General features: G+C 57.0%; 1 protein-coding gene across 2 annotated transcripts in view; it reads right to left on the bottom strand.

Annotated features, from left to right (window-relative positions):
* The window catches only part of GRIK3 (glutamate ionotropic receptor kainate type subunit 3), a 238,118-nt gene that overhangs the window by 7,218 nt on the left and 211,567 nt on the right, over window positions 1–19,333 (bottom strand). For both annotated transcript variants that reach the window (XM_070076997.1, XM_051832149.2), the window contains exons 12-15: window positions 16,773–16,891; window positions 14,587–14,804; window positions 2,222–2,444; window positions 1,608–1,858 (exon numbers count right to left, since the gene is read on the bottom strand). In XM_070076997.1, coding sequence (XP_069933098.1) covers window positions 1,608–1,858; window positions 2,222–2,444; window positions 14,587–14,804; window positions 16,773–16,891 — 811 coding nt within the window. The remainder of the gene's footprint in view (window positions 1–1,607; window positions 1,859–2,221; window positions 2,445–14,586; window positions 14,805–16,772; window positions 16,892–19,333) is intronic.

Genomic DNA, 19,333 nt, shown 5'->3' with positions numbered 1-19,333 from the left:
ATGTACAAAGGGCCTGAGGCAGAACCAGGCTTGGTGTAGTAAGAACTAACAATGTAGCCAGTTGTGCATGGAGCAGGCAAGGGAGAGAGGTGCAGGAAGGGGGAGGCCAGCGAGTGGGATGGCACTCACCTTTTTAGAAGAACTTGGAACGCCCTCTGATTACAGTGGGAATTCCTAAAGAATTTGGTGGCTATGTTTTGGATGCATCATAGGATTTTTTTTATCGTAGTTTTTTCCTAACGGTTTCCTGCTGTGGGACATTCAGGCTTTCCCCCAGGCTTTCTGGCTGTAATTCATACTTGAGCAAGCACCCTGGGAATACAACTTCATGGTGCCCTTGACCACATCCACAGTGCGCCTCGCTAGAAGTGGAAACCGCTGGGCAGCACGTACGGGTGTGCAACGGTCTCCTGGAAATGCGCCTGTTCCCGCCTCTCCCAGCAGTGCTGGGAGGCTCGTGTGCCTCCGGCTGCCTCATCACCCGGCGGTGTCGTCCCCCTCCTCTGTGCTGACTCAGGCTTGCTGGTCACCAGGGGCTGCAGTTCATTTGTGACCCACACACAAGCCGCCCGTGTTTAATGGGACTGCCACTTCCTCCCACACTGGACTTGAACTTCTCTGTGAGGGCCAATGCCCTGCAGCCCGGCAGCCCTCAATGCAGGTGCACGATTAAACCCTCCCTGTGGGCTTTCTGGAAACACCAGCGCCGGCTCCAACACAGGCCAATTAAGACAGAGAGTCTCTGGGAGAGAGGCCAGGGCATTAGCACTTAAAACTCTCACCCTGCGATGCTAATTTGCTGCCCGGACCCAGAGCCACTGCCCAGCCATGCTTGGATTAATCACGCCTTCTTAACCATCTGCCTGCTTGGACCGGTCCTCCTCACTTTTCTTTTGTAAACTTTTGATTAGGGAAATGTCTGAACCTAGGCACAAGTGGAAACAAGAGTGTAATGAACCCCTGTGCAGCCATCAGCCAGCTCCCAGAGTCCCCCTGGAGGGTCCGACACAGGCCAACAGCAGGTACGGTTTGAATGGAGGTTTTTTTTTTTTTTTTTTTTTTTTTACAGGCAGAGTGGACAGTGAGAGAGAGAGACAGAGAGAAAGGTCTTCCTTTTTGCCGTTGGTTCACCCTCCAATGGCCGCCGTGGCCGGCGCATCGCGCTGATCCGAAGCCAGGAGCCAGGTGCTTCTGGTCTCCCATGCGGGTGCAGGGCCCAAGCACTTGGGCCATCCTCCACTGCACTCCCGGGCCACAGCAGAGAGCTGGCCTGGAAGAGGGGCAACCGGGACAGAATCCGGTGCCCCGACCGGGACTAGAACCCGGTGTGCCGGCGCCACAAGGCGGAGGATTAGCCTAGTGAGCCGCGGCGCCGGCTTGAATGGAGTTTTAAGCGGGGCACTGGATCGGTACGCACTGTGGACAGCCGTGGGGAAGCGTGGAGGCTGTGGCTGCAGGGGACGCTGGCGTGGCGGGGATGGAGGGACAGTGGTGGGAGAAGCCATGGTGGGAGCAGGTGGCGGGACTCCCTGGGGAGCAGCTGGGAGAGGCTGAACCAGCAGGAGGCCCCTCCTTTCCCTTCCCCTCCCCCCGGCCCTGCAGCTCACCTGCTCCCGCTCTGCAGTTTTGCGGAGCTTGTACACGAACTCGCCCACGGCCACCAGCACGGACAGGACGAGGCCGGCGGCCAGGACGATGAAGATGCCGCCGATCTTCTGGATGCCCAGGGCGCTGGCCTCCTTGCTGTCCTCCTCTGGGCAGCCGCTGCCCCGCCACCACTTCTCCTTCATGACGTGCAACTTGTCTTCCTCCTGCAGCTGCAGGATGGCGATGGTGATCTTGTCCCTGTATGGGGAGCCTGCAGGGAGGGGCCGGGCGGTCAGCGCACACAGAGGCCCCTCTAGGCCGCCTACGAAGGAGGGGACATCTTGATGCAAGGTGGGAGGGTCTAGCCCACTGAACACCCTGGAAGCCCCGAAGCCCTGGCTGAGGCACGGTAAACCCGGCCTCCAGGGAACAGACTGCCCGCTCTGTTTGTCCCCATTCTCATTGCTCAGGCTTGGGCTGATGGTGCAGCTATGTGGCTCCATCCCAGGTGCACTGGGAGGAGCTGGGGGAGGGAGCGGGAGCGGGAGCCGGGACCAGGGTGTGTGTAGGGATGGGGAAGGGGTGGCCCGGCCTCTGCCCACAGCCCTGGCCCCCACCCACAGCCCCCGCTTACCCATGGGCGTGCCGATGCCATAGCCCTTGGAGTCGATGAGGCCCCCGATCTGGGTGAGGTTGCAGTTCCGCTGCGTGACGTACTCGATGGTCGTGGACTCCATGAGCAGCGCGTAGTCAGCCGTAAGCGTCCTCTGGATGCCCTCCTCGTTGTTCTTCACCAGCGCCGACGGCTTGCTGCTCATGAAGGCCCACATCTTCTCGAAGGTGGAGATCTTGGATTTCTGGGGTGAGGCACACACAATTACGGAGCAGTCCGGGGCCCTGCTCTGCACAGCCACTGAGCTCTGTCTGCCATGTACAGAATGAGGGAGTGCCCCCCCCATTGCTCAGATATGGAAACTGAGGCCCCAAGACAAGAGGGCCCCAAGCGCGCAGCTAGAGAGTGATAACGCCGAGGTTCTGACTCAGGTCCACTTCTTGGAAACTCCAGGTTCCTTGCCAGGACCTAAGTGGTCTTCAGATGAACTTTAAAAGAACCAACTTGCTTTGTCCAACACATGTGAAGCAATTAGCATGCACAGACTCTGCTTTAAGTGTTTGATCTGCCTGAACCCACCGATTCTTCACAGTGATAGCAAGAGGTAAGCACTACACAGACCCATTTTATTGGTGGGGAGATCGAGGCACAGCTAGGTAACTTGCCTAAGGTTACCCAGACGCTGAGTGGCAAAGCCAGACTTCAGATCCAGACCGTCTGGGCTCCCGCGGTCATGCCCTAACCACTCAGCAGCACTGCCTTGCAGGAGCCATTGTGAGTGCCGGGGGGTTGGGATGGGTGTCGATGAGGGCAAAGGTTGGTGGGGCTGGGACCCCTCACTGCCACTGCCTCCAAAGGAGCTCCCTGCTGTGTTTCAGAGAAAGAACATGCGTGAAGCAGGGCTCCGGGGTGTTTCTCTTCAGCACAGGCCGCAAGCCCCTCCGGCTGCTCACGGTCCAGGGTCTTAGGGTCCTGGCTGTGCTGTTGCCTGGGCTGAACCTGCATCCTTAGGACAAACCCTGGTAGGTGCTGCTGCGCCTGCCTGGGGAGACTCAGAGGGGTTGCTGGGGCCTGAAAGGAGGTGGGCTGGGGCTGAGCTCCCTTGCTGCCTGAGGAGGGGAATGGGGCAGCCCTGGGTGCACAGCACCCAGGAGACTTCCGGGACTTCGCTCCCTGTTCCCGGCAGGGGTTGGCCCAGCCTGGCGTGATCCCAGGGAGCAGGTGTTTCTGTAGGCCCCGTTGTCCCTGGTGGTTTCCAAGTCCAGTGGTAGCTATCTGCGATGTCAGCCTGTCCATCCAGCACCCCGCCCAGCTCCAGCGTGTGTGACGGTACGAGTATGCTCCAATGCACTGGCCCTGGCCCAGGGAAAGTGGGCAGGGGGTGAGGAGGATACAGTGCCTGCTGGGAGCGGGGTGGGTAGCCAAGGAGGAAAGTGTCCTTTCAAGTGCTGGCAAGGGTTGTCCCCTCTAAGACTGGCTCCTGGGGACCCAGCACAGCAGAGGGAGCAGGCCTTGGGGGCAGGAGGGAGCCCCAAAGCAGCAGGCATGACCCCTGGAATCCCATCTGAGATGGGATCAGCCAAGTGCCAGCGTTGCCTCCTTTGGGCACAGGGCCTGGGGCACCTACACAGACAAGCCCCACCTACAAATTCACCTGCCGTGAAGCCAAACGCATGGATGGGCTCAGATGCTCACAGCCCTCGCAGAGGCGACCCAGGTCCTCCTGGTCCTCGCCTGTCCTCCTCCCAGCTACTCCACCTTCCCAGCTCCTCTCCCGCCCCAGCTGTCCTCCCCTTAAAAACACTGCGGATTTCCAATTCTCCCGACCCCCCAAGGTCTCATTTTCTAGACAGTGTCTGATACACAGGTTCTGCCCCCTCCGACTTTCTGACTCCCTCTCTTCTTTCACCCTGGCTACTCCTCCTTCCCAGATTCTCCTGTTGGAGGAGGGCATCCAAATAGCTCCCAAATGGCCCGTCTGCTGGGCCCCATGCCTTTTTGGGGGGGGGTGGGACTTAGTCATTCGCTTTTAACCCCCCCAAAGTGACAGCCGTCCCGTCCGAGACCGGTGCTCGTCTTAGCTGTCGTCCGGCTCCTCTCTGATGCGAGCTGGCCGCCCTGCCCCGAGGTGCCTTGCGGAATGGTTCACGTGGCAAGGAAGTGGGCGGCCTCCGGCCAGCAGCCATGCAGAGAGGAAGCGTGATAGCCAGGGAGAAACAGAGTCCCGCCCACAACCACGTGCACCAGCTTGGAAGCTGGGCTGGGCCCTGACGGCACCGCTAGGCAGCACCTAGGCTGCAGCCTTGCGTGATGCACTAGGCCGGGCCAGGCTCCTCACTCCCGACTGTGACGTCACAGAAGCTGTAGGCAACTCATGCCCTCTCTCACCACCTAAGCCACATCTGCTCTGCATCCACTTGCTTCCTCAGATCATCACTGATTCAACTGTTCCTACAATCCAGGTGCCCAAGGCCCAGCCGCCCTTGCTCTGCCAGATACAGCGGCCAGCACGTAGCCCACTGTCCTGGCGATTGTGACCTAAACACCGCTCTCCGTTTGGGGGCTGCAGCTCCTGTCCATTTCTGTTTCTCCTGCCTTCCAAATCCTCCCTCTTCTACCAGAGGTGGGAACCAGGAGGGCAATCAAGATTCTCCTTATGCCTCCTAATGCATCCACCCACTCCTTCCTCCTTCCCTCCCCTCATTCCACTGACCATGCTCTCGCCACACACTGTGCACAGCAGCTAATGCCACTAGCTGACTGTGCACCCAGCCAGCTACCTGCTGAGCCACCCTCCCATCCTGCCACCCCCCCAACCTCTTAGCCACATGTCCATCACCCACTGCCCATTCCTCTCTTCTCCTCGCCCACTCACCTTCCCACACAACCAGTCACCCACCCAATACATCTAGAGTCCTGGCAGAAGCAGCCCGACAGCGCCCACTTGGGGCGCCGCCCTGCTTAATCCGTCTCCGAATGGGATGAGAACTTTCCCTCCTTCCCCACACTCCTCCTGGCATTCTCCCCACCCTGCCCCCACTCCCCCTACACACAAGCGTGCCTGACACCAAAACATATGTTCTTTCCAGCAACACAACACCAGAGACAAAGATAGCACTCTCGGCTGGGGGCTGGTGAGGGTGTTGAGCCAGATGGGCTTTGGGGACCAGACATCTGAAAACCCCCAGCGGGTGAAGGAGCTGAATGGGGAAGAGGAGAAGAGAGAACAGAGTGTGGCCCAGTTAAGACGAGCGGTGACAAGGCACGAAGCTGTCTGTGACGCTGATTTCAGGAGGTTCCACGCTCCTGGCTCCGGTGCCAACAAATCCACCACCCCCGTCATCTTTAGGCAGATGCGCCTGGAACCATCTTTCCTAGAATGATCACATGTCCTATACCTTGGGGCCCCCATTCTCAACCACATCGGCTCATGGCCTCTGTTTCCCCTCTTGCTCTGTCCTTGAGTGATCCAGGCACGGAGAGAGAAAGCCAGGCCTCTGCTGGAATCTTGGGCCTCTTTCCCGTCCTTTTGGGCCTGGGTAGCAGAGTCCTGAGCTCCTGCCACTGGCCGGCACCCCTCGTCCCCACCGCAGGGACCACAGTCCCACATAGCTACTGGTCCTGCGTCATCCTGCCTGCCCCGGCTCTGGCGGGAGCCTTAGTAAGGACTGCTTCGGGGCCAGTCACCCAAATCAATTAATGGAATCATCTAGAGCAGCCAATACGGGGCGATCTGCCAGGATGGAGACGCTTTTTTTTTTATATCAGAAAAATTGGCAAGAAAGTAAGTTTCAGGCTCACGACTTTTCGATTCCAGCCTCCTCAAAGAAGTAAATTGATTTTCCCAACTGAAGATACTGAATCTTGAGAATTTACCATTTTTGCACAAGGGGATGTACACAGGCCTGTATGCACACACATATCTCCATCCCACAGGGGCCGGGTCCCAGGCAATGAGTATGTGTGAGTGTGTGAGTGTGTGTGTGTGAGTGCAGCAGTAACAAGAGTCCATGCAACACTGCAGGGGTCTTCCAGACTGCAAAGGAGACCTTTTCCCAAATTAATCTGCTTTCATATCCCCGGCTGTGGAGGCTTTGGCCTCATCGGGGGGTACATGTTCTCATGTGGTTCATCCTGCTCCTGGCCTATTCCACAGGGACCAGAAGGCCTCTCTGGGTCCCCTGCCTGGGCCTGCTGTTATGGGGTGGCGGGGGGCGGGGCAATGGACAAGCACAAACTCACTGACCTCTGCCCAAAAAGACAGCCCCTGCCGTGTGCATGTGCCCCTGCACCTTGCCCGTGAGAGGCTGCAGGCCAGCTCTGGTGCAGGGACTCCGCTGCCCCACCAACCTGGGCTCAAATGTCGGCTCCTTCTGTGACCACAGGCAAGTGACATTTCTGAGCTTTACTTTCCAAATCTGTAAAATGGGGTTAGAAAAGTGCCTACTGGGGCCGGCGCTGCGGCTCACTAGCCTAATCCTCCGTCTTGTGGTGCCGGCACACCAGGTTCTAGTCCTGGTCAGGGCGCCAGATTCTGTCCTGGTTGCCCCTCTTCCAGGCCAGCTCTCTGCTGTGGCCAGGGAGTGCAGTGGAGGATGGCCCAAGTACTTGGGCCCTGCACCCCATGGGAGACCAGGAGAAGCACCTGGCTCCTGCCATCGGATCAGCACGGCGCGCTGGCCGCAGTGCGCCGGCCATGGCGGCCATTGGAAGGTGAACCAATGGCAAAGGAAGACCTTTCTCTCTGTCTCTCTCTCTCTCACTGGCCACTCTGCCTGTCAAAAAAAAAAAAAAAAAAAAAAAAAAAAGAAAGAAAAAAAGAAAAGAAAAGTGCCTACTGGGACTGGCACTGTGGCGTAGCAGGTAAAGCTGGTGCCTACAATGCCAGCATCCCATCTGGGTGCTGATTTGAGACCCGGTTGCTCCACTTCCAATCCAGCTCCCTGCTGATGTGCCTGGGAGAGCACCGGAGGCTGGCTGCACCCATGTGGGAGACCCGGATAAACTTCCTGGCTTCAGATTGGCCCGGCCCTGGCCATTGCAGCCATTTGGGGAGTGAACCAGCAGGTGGAAGGTCTCTCTCTCTTTGCCTCTCCCTCTTTCTCTCTGAAACTCTGCCTTTCAAATAAATAAAAAGCTAAACCTTTAAAAGAAAAAAATCTTTTAAAGAAAAAAGTGCCTCCAGGGTAACAGAGAACATTCATAGATAATTGTTGGCAACATTATTTCTCTTCAAGGCTCAGTTTTCACATTTACAAATTGGGCATAATAATCTCTATAGTGCAGTTGCTATGGAAATTAAGTGACAGAATACTCATGGTAGAAACCGCGAATGCTGACAGGGGCCAGGCAGGGTGCCATAAGTAACGGGAGCAGGCTAGTGGGATTCTGTAGACTAGGAACAGACGTCACCCCTCGGCTCCTGACGACTGAGCTAGCTCCCTGACCCCACACCTGTCAGCTTTTCAAGCAGCTGGAATGTGCTTTTTTTTTTTTTTTTTTTTTTTTTTTTTTTTTTTTTTTGACAGCAGAGTAGACAGTGAGAGAGACAGAGAGAAAGGTCTTCTTTTTGCCGTTGGTTCACCCCGCAATGGTCGCTGTGGCTGGCGTGCTGCGGCTGGTGCACCATGCTGATCCGAAGCCAGGAGCCAGGAGCCAGGTGCTTCTCCTGGTCTCCCATGCGGGTGCAGGGCCCAAGCACTTGGGCCATCCTCCACTGCACTCCCGGGCCACAGCAGAGAGCTGGCCTGGAAGAGGGGCAACTGGGACAGAATCCGGCGCCCCGACCAGGACTAGAACCTGGTGTGCCGGCGCCGCAGGCGGAGGATTAGCCTAGTGAGCCACAGCGCCAGCCTAGAATGTGCATTGTTAAAAGTGCAAAAAATCTCCCCAGTCTACAGTGCTGGCAACTAATTAAAAAAAAATCCTCTCTACAAAAGTTAAGCCGGGAGTGGCCTCCAAAGTCATGTCCGTGGGCTGGACAGACCTGCGTCTCACCAGGGTGCCAGGAGGCAATCAAAATAGCTAACGTTTATGGTGTGCCAACTTTGTGCTTGCTACTGCTCTAAGTCGTATCCATGAATTAAGCCACTGTATCACCTCAATCACTCTATGTGTTGGGTACTATGATCACACCCATTTCACAGATGAGAAAGCTAAGGCACAGAGCGGCTTCCCCATCACTTCTTGCCCTTGCCTTGCACCCGCTGCTGCTCCTTTGCCTGTGTGCTCCATTCTAAGAACCATGGGGCTTGGCCGGCGCCGCGACTCACTAGGCTAATCCTCTGCCTTGGGGCGCCGGCACACCAGGTTCTAGTCCCGGTTGGGGCGCCGGATTCTGTCCCGGTTGCCCCTCTTCCAGGCCAGCTCTCTGCTGTGGCCCGGGAAGGCAGTGGAGGATGGCCCAAGTCCTTGGGCCCTGCACCCCATGGGAGACCAGGAGAAGCACCTGGCTCCTGGCTTCGGATCAGCAAGTGTGGTGTGCCGGCCGCAGCGTGCCAGCTGTGGTGGCCATTGGAGGGTGAACCAATGGCAAAGGAAGACCTTTCTCTCTCTCTCTCTCTCACTGTCCACTCTGCCTGTAAAAAAAAAAAAAAAAAAAAAACCATGGGGCTCCTCCTGAGGTGCCGAGCTCAGCGTGGAGGCAGGTGGCTACCCCCATGGTGGGAGGCAGCCGTGTCCTGCACAAAGCTCAGTAGGCCCAATCCAGGGTGGGCTGGAAGAGGGGAGAATCCTTGGGTGTCCTTTGTGCTCCAGTTAAGTCACCTGCCTCAGAAAGGGACTACGGGGCAAGTGGAGAGAAGGGTTCAGCTGCTTCCCTGTCTCCTGGGTCAGCCACCTGGACAGGTGTTCTAGGGGAAAGCCTTTAACCTGTGAGCCCCCATGCACCTGCCCTGGGCTAACACGCCCAGACAGTAGCTCACCGACTCCTCTTGCACAGGGCGGCATGGAGGGAATCAGGGTCTCACTGCGCAGGTGAGCTGCCGGGCTCAGAGGCCCAAGGCCGCTCTCTTAGCAGATACAGCAACCCAGACTCACATCCTGGCCTGACTTTCCATCTGAGGCTCCTCTGACCGCGCTGGGCTGTGCCCTGCCAACTTCTGCCAGCTCCCCACCTGCCAGGCCCCCTCCCCTGCTTCCGCGTGCAGGCAGGGCTAAGGTGTTGTCTGGAAGAGGCCGACGGGAGGGTCAGGAGGCACTGGAGGCTGCCCGGCACCAGGGAGCATGGTCCTGAGGCTCCCAGCTCAGGCAGGAGGCTGCTGTGCAGCTGGGAGCAGCATGGGCTCCGAGCACCCTCCAGGTCACAGGCGGGGACGGAGGCTGGGCAGGCAGCAGGGCTTGGCCATGCCCAGGGACCAGGAGCCTGGAATCCTCAGCTCAGCTGCCTCCCCGAGCCTCTGCCCCAGGGCAGTTGGGATGTGCCCCAGCCCCCCACCGAGAGAGGGCCGTCCCCTTGGCGGAGGCCGCCTTCTGCATCTCCTTCCTTCAAAGCCCCGGCCGGCCCCTGCGAAGATGACGCTTGCCTGGTCCCGCGTTCTGCTTTACGTTTCGCCTCCAAGTTCTCACAGCCAAGCTGTGCTTTCAAGGCCTCCTTTTTCATCTCCTAATTAATTTGTATCTGCCAAGACGAGGCGAGGACAACACGGGAGATGCCGCGTGTGATGTCTGCGGCTTCCCGACGGCTCTTCAAATGCAGTTTCCTTTGGAACTGCGGGAGCTGCCTCTGGCCAACATCGCTCCTGGGCCGTACGCACAGTGAGGGTGCAGGGGTCTGGAGCCCCTGGGGAGCCCCTGGTCCTGCCTCCTGCTGCTGTTGTCTTAGGACAGAAGGGGCTCCCTCCCCCATGGTCTAGTCTCAGCCAGGGGGCTCTGGAAGACCCCCTTGCAGCCCTACCAGGAGCATGCCAGGCACAGAAGTCGGCAGGCCTGGCCCGCACCCTGGGACCTCCTGCGACACTACCTACCCGCTTCCTCGCCCCAGCAATGCCCTGTCATGTTTTAATGCCTTCCTTTAACTCAACGCCACAGCACCTGCTCAGCACATGGTAAGTGAGCAGCTACGGGTCCCAGGACTGTGCCGGGCTGGGACCGCAGCTCCATGGACTGTGGCTCTCCCTCTGCTGATGCCTGAGGACTGAAACTGAGTCCTTAGAGAGGCAGTAGGGACAGAGTGACATGGAGCACAGGCGCTAGATCCAGACTGCTCTGGGTGTGGGGAGCTCAGCTCTGCATTGCACTAGCTGTGTGACGTCAGGCACATTGGGTAGCCTCTCTGAGCCTTACTTTCACTGTGGTGCAACAGAGATAAGGAAAAGGATGCCTGCGAATCCAGGCCCAGGGCTTGTGTGGGGCCACGCCTGGTGCAGAGGAAGTGCTCAGCAAGTATCCCTTCTTTTGCTGACTTTGCACAAGTCTCTTGGACGTCCGTGGCTACTCCTGGAGCTGAGCCCAGCCTTGCTATAAACACTCACTGGCAGGAGAGAGGACCACCTGCCAGGAGAAGCGCCTGGGGTGGTGTGAGAGAGAGCGCTGTGCGTGGACAGAGTACCTGACTTGATCCCCGCTCCCCTGTGCGTCTGCTGTGCAGCTGGGGGCGAGCGAGCCCGCCCCTCCGGGCCTCCGTCCCCACCTCCAGCTCCAATTGTCAGATGTTCTGCAGGAGGCAAGGACCTGGCTGGGGGGAGGAGGGCGGGGGAGGACGTCGGCGCGTCCAGACCCCTGCTGGGTGGGTGCCCTGCTTCCCGCTCACCAGCTGAGGGGCCCAAGGGCTCCACGTTCAGGTTCCTGCCCGCCCACATCGCAGTTCCATCGCTGCTGCCAGTGAAAGGAGGCCCAGGCAAGGGGAGCTGCTGCTGAGCTAACACAGGCGACAGTGCGGGCAGACGGAAAGAGGAATTAATTAATGGGTCACCAGGAGACGAGAGTGGGGTGGGTCCTGCAGGGGGTGAGGAGGTGGCTGCTCCTGGCCCCGGGGCCCTGTCAGCATGGACCTTTGAGTCTCAGCGTCCTGGCTGGGGCCGCGTCTGTGTCCCTCCCCTGCCCTCCTGGCTGCGCTGTTCGCAGGGAAGGTGGAGAGGGCGGAGTGGGCTGCGGGAGGTGCCGCTTGATGCGAGGACAGAGGCTCAGCGGGGAGCTGGAACCAGGCTCTTGGAAGCCAATCTGAGCATCTTAGCATGGAGGGAGGCGAGGGCATCCAATCAGCGGCAATGAGCCTGCACCGGACTTATTTATGCCTTTTCCCTTTGATCGGGAGCCCTGCTTAGAGACAGGCTCATGCGTAATGCATGAGAGATGCTCTGGTGCCGTCCAAGGGTTGGGCTGCAGCCTGGGGACAGGCATGCAAGTGCACACGTCTGCACACATACAGACGCATGTGCATGTCTCACACACACTCACACAGGCTACTATTACACACACACAGGGTATTACACACACAAATGCACACATAGGTCCTCACACACACACACAGGGTATCAGACACACATATGCACTCATGGGTCCTCTCACACTCACAGAGGGCATTACACACACACGCACACATGCGTGCATGGGCTATTATACACACACAGGGTATTACAGACACACACATGCACTCAGATCCGCACACACACACAAGGTATTACACACACATATGTACTCATGGGTCCTCACACACAGAGGGTATTACACACACATACATGCACTCATGGATCCTCACACACACAGGGTATTACACACACACACATGCAAAGGCTGTTACACACTTGGGCCCACCCTCCCATATATAAATGCTCACACAGGCCCTCACACACACACACACACACATAGAGGGTGTTACACACATATGATGCACATGCGTGCACAGGCTCTTATATATACAGTCATACATAGGGTATTACGTACACATGTGTTCACATGGGCCCTTACCCATACACAGAGCGTATTACACTCACATAGAAGCCATCACATACTTGCAGAGATCACACACACAACACATGCATGCAGGGGCCATCACAAACATATGCTAAGGCTGTTGCACACATGTGCATGCACAGGCCTTCTCCCACATACACACACACAAGGTATTACACACATACACAGGCTCAACTCCTCTCTCACACTCACCTAGGTGCAGCCGTGGGAGCAAGCGTGCAGACACGCTGTACTCTCTGCAGGTATACACACAGACACTCTGGCACACACGTGTACAGCCTCACAGGCACGTATCCACATGCCCAGGCCACAGACTTGATCAGATACACGCTCAACAGCACACACACACACATACACACACACTCATTCACATTCAAGCACAAGTTCATACGCACCCACACAGGTACTCCTGTGCATGGGCACCCATGGACACACAGGCATACACAGCGGCACCTTACACATGGTATCTATGGCTACATACGAAGTCACGTGTGTAGACACATGCTCATATACTAGCTCCCACAACATACACAGGGTCCTCTGAGCCCTCCCATGCCATTGGCAAGGCCCTGATGGTGCTCACTCCAAGTGCATAGCAGTGACCTCTCAGGCAGGCTGTGCTTGCCAGCTCCTGGCGGCAGCAGCACCACTCAGAAGGGGCCTCTTTCCTTTGTCTTCACTGGGTGGCTGCTTCCAATCTCAAGGCAGAACACTGGGGATTCTAGGGCCCGGGGGGAGTGCCAGGGCTCCCATGCTCAGGAGGCAGAGAGCTTTCCTGCCCAAGCTCTTCCTCTCTTGGCTCACTCCCCAGGGCAGGCACAGGCGCTTAGCTAGGAGACAAGGGATGGGGAATGGAGAACCGGGGCCCAGCACAGGAGTACTACCCCCAGCTTCCAGACTGAGACCGAGAGCCATTGATTAATGAACAAATGCATGAATGGACTTGTGGCTGCGAAGGTCCCAAGTCCTGGTTACGTCTGAGAAGCAACTAGAGCAGGGCTTCTCCAAGTGTGACCCCTGGACTGGCAGCACCCACACTGCCGGGAACCTTAGGGAGATGCACATTCAGGGCTCCACCCCAGACCTCCTGCATCAGCATCCCGAGGGTGGGGCCTGCAACCCACACCACAACACGCCCTGCAGCTGATTCAAATGCACTCGCAAGCCCCAGCACCTCCACCCTAGAACACGGGCTCTGGGGGCAGGCAGACCTGGCTCAGCACCTGCATCCTCCAGTTGTGCGTCCTTGCACGGCTGCTTCACGGCTCAGACACTCAGAGTCCACGTGTGGAAAATGGAAATAACTTTAGGCTGCCCTGCACCAATTTGTCGTGCAGATCGAATGAGGCTGAGCATGTGGCAATAGCGTCTGGCCCACCCCGTGAGCTCTCTCTGGCACTAGCTATTGTGATCGCTACTTTAATTTCTGGAAGGATGTTTAGAGCTTACTGGTTTCGGGGTCAGCTCAAGTTTCCAAAACCCTAGCTACTCCAGTAGGAAGTGAGCAACACTGGGGAACTGAGCCAACAGTGTAGAAAGCCGGAGGAGCGACAAGTCATAGCCGAACACTCCCAAGAGCAGCAGGTGACAGGGACTCCATCTGTATACACCAGTGTCCCAAGAGGGAAGCGGGCTAAGTGATGTGTGTGTGTGGACACTTGTTCACATTTGAAGCTTCCTCCTTTCCTTCCAGGATGTGCTGCCCGCTCACTTGCAGGGAGTTCTTCCCAAACCCCGGGCCAGCTTCTTGGAGACAGATGGCACTAAAACCCAAAGCCAACAGCAGGTAGCCCGCCACCCCCAGCGCCTCTCTGTGTGGCTGGGCCCCTCCTCTTCCTTCCCCCTCTCTCCACCTGCCCTCCTCTGATGATGGCAGGAAATGTGATGCGTTCACATTGCCTGTCCCAGCTACAGAAACTCCCAGCATTTGCATGGAGATGCTCCCCCAAGGCCCATATCACCACAGCTCTCTCAATGTGATCAGTGCTGGGGCCAGTGCTGTGGCGTAGTAGGTAAAGCTGCCGTCTGCAGTGCTGGCATCCCATATGGGCGATGGCTCATGTCCCGATTAAGCTCCCTACTAGGGCCTGGGAAAGCAGTGGAAGATGTCCCAAGTCCTAGGGCCCCTGCACTCACATGGGAGACCAGGAAGAAGCTCCTGGCTCCTGGCTTCAGATTGGTGCAGCTCCGGCCACTGCAGCCAACTGGGGAGTGAACCAGTGGATGGAAGACCTCTCTCTCTCTCTCTCTCTCTCTCTCTCTCTCTCTCTCTCTTTCTGCCTCTCCTTCTCTCTGTGTGTAACTCTGACTTTCAAATAAATAAATAAATATTTTTTAAAAATCGGATGGGTGCAAACAGGAGGGGCTGACTCCTGGGGGGTTGGGGCCCAATGGCTCTGTGCAGTGGGAGGGAATGGAGACAAAGGGTCAGTTCCAAGTGCTGCTGTGGGAGGGAGAGAGGGAGAGGGTCTCACCTTGAAGAAGGTCATGGTGGCCCCGTCCTTGACTGCCCCATACTCGATCTTGGTTTGCTTGGCCAGGTCGTCGGCAGAGTCGATGGGCGACTCCATGCGCTCCACGGTCAGAAAGGCAGCCAGGTTGGCCGTGTAGGAGGAGATGATGATGAGCGTGAAGAACCACCAGATGCCACCTATGATGCGCGTGGACAGAGCTTTGGGCATCAGTTCAGACCCTGGGAGGAGGCAGGAGACAGGTGGTCCCTTACGACATCCAGACCTGGGTCTTAGACTGCCGACACTCTAAGGAGAGCCCAGCTCCTTGCCAGCATCACCATCACCCAGATGCTTGTTAGAACAGCACGTTCCTGGGCTCCGCTGGGTGTGCTGAGTCGGTGACTCGGGGAGGGGGAGGGGATGACCCTGCTGTCTGAGCTGACAAACCCTTTAGGTGCTTCTGTAGCAGGCTGAAATTTAAGAAGCCTGCTCTAGCACACCACACACACACACACACACACACACACACATTTCACAGGCTCGGCAGATCCATAGATGCCTATCCATGGACCACTTGGCTGGCGCTCGGTTAGCAACGCCTGGGAGCGGCTGTCCCTGAGGTCTTGAGTGAACCCTCACTCTATGTGCTCTTCTGCCAGAAGCTGCCCCTCCCTGGGATCGCAATCCCCTCCCTGGGACTGCAAAGCACAGAGCATCGTCCTTCCACTGTCCCAGCCTCACAGGAATACCGCGATGCTGCTACGATATAATTTGGAGAGAAATTGCATTGGAAATACAAGTCATATACAAACATGAGATTACTATGCGGCACTTGGCAGGAGGAGAAAAATCAACATTTTTTGAAGCTCCTTGCTGAAATATATCACTCCTTCTCGCCGACCCTGGGTGTGGAGCACAATTTAGACGAAACCTTCTAACTGAAGTAATTAACTAGACGCTTTTCAAGAGATTTAAATAGCGAGTGACTCCTGAACTTCCCAGAATATTTGGACCTGCAATCTGAAAAGCGACTGCTTTGATATGGATGATTTTATTTTTCTCAAAGAAATCACTCAAGGGAGAGTTTTTCAAATACACAACTATTTTTTCTCCCTCCTAATCAAAACCATGTGGGGAAATGCATCAGGGGCAGGTGCTCTGAATAGCAGCGGGAGGGAAACAAGACGCTATTACCGCGTCCAGGGCCTTCCGGGTCTTCCCCAACTGTCAGTGAACAAAGATGATGGACAAGGATGCAAGGTGAGGCTTCGGGACGCTCATTAATGGAGTGACTTCCCTTGAAAGTCGCCTGTCGCCACCCAGCTGCTGGAGACCACGAGGCGGCTCAGCTTCCCCTACCCAATTAGCCAATCCCAGAGGCTGCACCCCAGTGGTCCAAGCCAGGGCTCGCGCTCCCTTCAAGGAGAAAGCAGCGTCTTATAATTGTTTGTTTGGTGAGCACCGCCAGGCTGGCTGCAGCCCCACGCAAGCCCAAGCCCCTGCCTTGTCCCTGCCAAGAGAGGGCTGGGAGGCCTCCGGGGTGTGCAATGACCTTTCCCCGTCCTCTCTCATTAAAAAGGGCCCTGCACGGGGTGTGGTGTGCGGTGGGCACACAGGTCACACTGGGATAATACCATCCACCCATGCATCCCTCTACGCACTCATCCGTCCACTCACCCAGCCAGCCAGCCACCTACCTGTCCACCCATCCACCCTCTCGCCCACCCTCCCTTCCATCCACGCATCAATCCACCCGCCCACTTACTCATGTGGCACCTGTTGAGAACCAGGGTTTGTGCTAGGCCTTGGCATCTCAGACAGGTGAGTGAGGGACGATGGCGTTTTCTTTGTCCCTGGCAGCCTGTTCCCTCCTCTCTCCCCTCTAGTTAGGTCTTTCCGTGGGACCCCAACACAGGCACTTAGTGATTCCCTGGGGTAAGAGGCTCTGGCTGTGGGCATCCATAGGCAGGGGCCAGCAGGGCGGGAGTGGGGGTGCTCTCCCGGGGACTTTTCTTGTGTCTTCTCCTGGGCCTGCCCCCAAGCCCCCTTACTGTGCAGTCAGAGCAGGGGCTCAGCTTGCTAAGTCTGAGCAGCTGCAGGTCGGGAGCCACACGCTGGCCCTCCTGCAGGGTGCCTTGTCTGAGGCTGGCTCTGCAGAGTCCCTCCCCCCGCTCAGTGGTGCTGGGGGGCCCAATAGAGGCACATACCTTGCTGCATCAGGGACCCCATTCCGAACCAGAAGCTGTTGAGTAGGGTGAAGTTATTTTCCACCACCTCGGAGCCAGGGTTGCAGGGGTGAGCGTCGTACCATTCGTAGGGGCTGAACCTGGCACAAGGAGGAGAGGGCCAGCGAGGCTGAGCGGCGGGGCAGGGGGCAGGAGGGAAGGGGCACCACGGAGACGGCGGGTGAGCAAGCAGAGAAGCCATTTCCTCATGGTGCTGCCGGGGAGGCAGGGGAGGGGCCGTCAGGGCCACGCTTCTCCCTGTTCTTTCCCGTTAGTGCCCTTTGCTGGTGACCAAAGTAACTGCCAGCAGCTGACAATTAAAAGTGCATGCGCCCTGCAGTCTGCCCACTCCACAGCTTAGCCTCCGTCCCTAAGAAAACCCTCGCACAGGAGCATAAGGAAGAGCGCATGCAGATGTTTAGCAAAGTGTTTTTTGTCGTAGCAACAAACAACAATGCTGCAAACTACCCAAATGCCCTTCGACAGAGGAGTGATTACACAAATGACCCCAGAGCCGCACTCTGAAATTACACGCGGCTGTTAAGAGAGAATGAGCGGCTTCCACGCGGGCCGGCGCAGAGCGGGCAGCAAGACGTATTGTTTGGTCAAAAACCAGTGAGAAGAAACAGGAAGTAGATGATCACATTTATACAAACAGAGCCCTGCAGACAGAACTACACAGCTCACTCTGTGTGTTCGCATGGCAGCGTATGCTAGCGGGTCTGGGAGGATCCCCGCACTAAACAAGTACCAGGGGGCAGCTCCAGGGCGAGATTCAAGGGCAGGAGGGACTTTGGGAAGCCTGTCGTTTTATATACACACAATAGACTCAGCGTCTTGTATCATTCTAAAACGCCAGGCCTGGAGAGTGTTCAGTGTAGCAATTAAGCCGTCAGCTGGGACACCCGCATCCCATATTGGAGTGCCTCTGCTTCAAGTCCTGGCTCTGCTCTCAAATCCGCCTTCTCGCCAATGCACACCCTGGGAGGCAGCAGGTGCTGACCCAAATTCGTGGGCCCCTGCCACCCACATGGGAGACCTGGAGGAAGTTCCTGGCTCCTGGCTTTGGCTTGGCCCAGTCCGAGCTGTTGTGGGCCTATGGGGAATGAACCAGAGGATGGAAGACCTCTGTCCATCTCTCTCTCTGTCTTTCAAAGAAACACAATGCAAAATGATAAATAAACACGTAAAAATGGACAAGAGGAAAAGGTACTGTTGATGGAACAGCGCAGCAGCACTGAGGGGCAGGAACAGTGGAGGGACTCCAGCATCTCGGAGGAAGCACTGGAGACGGAGACTTTGGGTTTTCTCTTTGACTGCATGGACGGGAGGAAGGACAGCTGAAGCTCTCCCTTGCCCTGCCTCCCAGGGACAAGGAGTCCTGACAGCTGGAGGGAATCTCTGCTTACCGACGGGATCCCGGGTGGGGACATGCGAGTCGGAAGCTGGGGAGCCCCCGGCTGGCGCTGGGGTGGTGCTAGGAAGCCAAGGTGGCAGACCTGCAGGGGACCGAGTCCAGTGCAATTCTGCTTTGCCCTTTGAATCGCGATGTGGTGACGGCCCTTTCCCACCTCCCATCTACCAGCTTTCACACCCGGTGCATTGATCGGTTGTCATGAAATGGAAGATCCCTCAGACAGGAAGCTGCAAACCGAGGTGGAGATTTTCAGAGGAAATGACCATGAACTTGCTAGAAGCTCTAGAGCCCACGAGGAAGAGCTCTCGGATTAAGAGGGCAGAGACGAGAAACTGCCTGAGAAGGGTACTGGACAAAACCTCTGTGGGCTGGGAGAAGGGCTTCCCGGGATGTGGGGGCTCTGGGTGTGTCCTGTAACGGAGCACAGTGCCTGGCAAGTCGGGGGCAGGAGCAGGTCGCTGTGCACCTGTGGGTGGAGGACAGCGAAACCTGCTGCTTGACAAATGGAAAGCAGATCTGGTCCAGTGAACTTAGACTCCCATCCTGGAAGGGCAACAGGCTCCAACAGGTCTGGGCTGCTGCCGGCGTGGGGGCTGGGTGAGGAGTGGGTCGCCAAAGGAGGCGCTGCTGAAGGGGCCCAGCAGGAGGAAGGTGGGGTGGAGACGACCGGCGATTTCTGACGAGTTCGCAGGGGCCCTGCTGTTTTAGTATACCAGTTACACACAGCTGCGTGCTATTTATGATGCTCTTTAATACAGAATATCATATTAGGGGCAGGCATCTGTCCTAGCAATAGGGGCAGGTGTTTGGCCCAGCAGTTAAGATGCTGATGGAGCAGCCTGTATCCCATCTTGCAGTACCCACTTCCTCCTGCGCCCGACTCCAGCTTCCTGCGAATGCAGACCGTGGGACGCAGCCGTGATGGCTCAAGTCATGGGTTCCCACCACTCGCCTGAGGGACATGGATGGAGTTCCTGGCTCCCAGCTTTGGCTCTGGTCCTGCTCTGGCCATTTGGAGAATGAGCCAGAGATGGAAGCTTTCTTCTCTGTCTCTCTCTCTCTCAAAAATACAACTTTAAAAAAATTACACCATTATACTGTTCTAGAACTTGACTTTTCATTGGAT

Source organism: Oryctolagus cuniculus, chromosome 7 (assembly GCF_964237555.1).
Source record: "Oryctolagus cuniculus chromosome 7, mOryCun1.1, whole genome shotgun sequence".
Lineage (NCBI taxonomy): Eukaryota > Metazoa > Chordata > Mammalia > Lagomorpha > Leporidae > Oryctolagus > Oryctolagus cuniculus.
The sequence above is the reverse complement of the archived record's forward strand: the minus strand, read 5'-3'. Positions and strand labels throughout refer to the sequence as shown.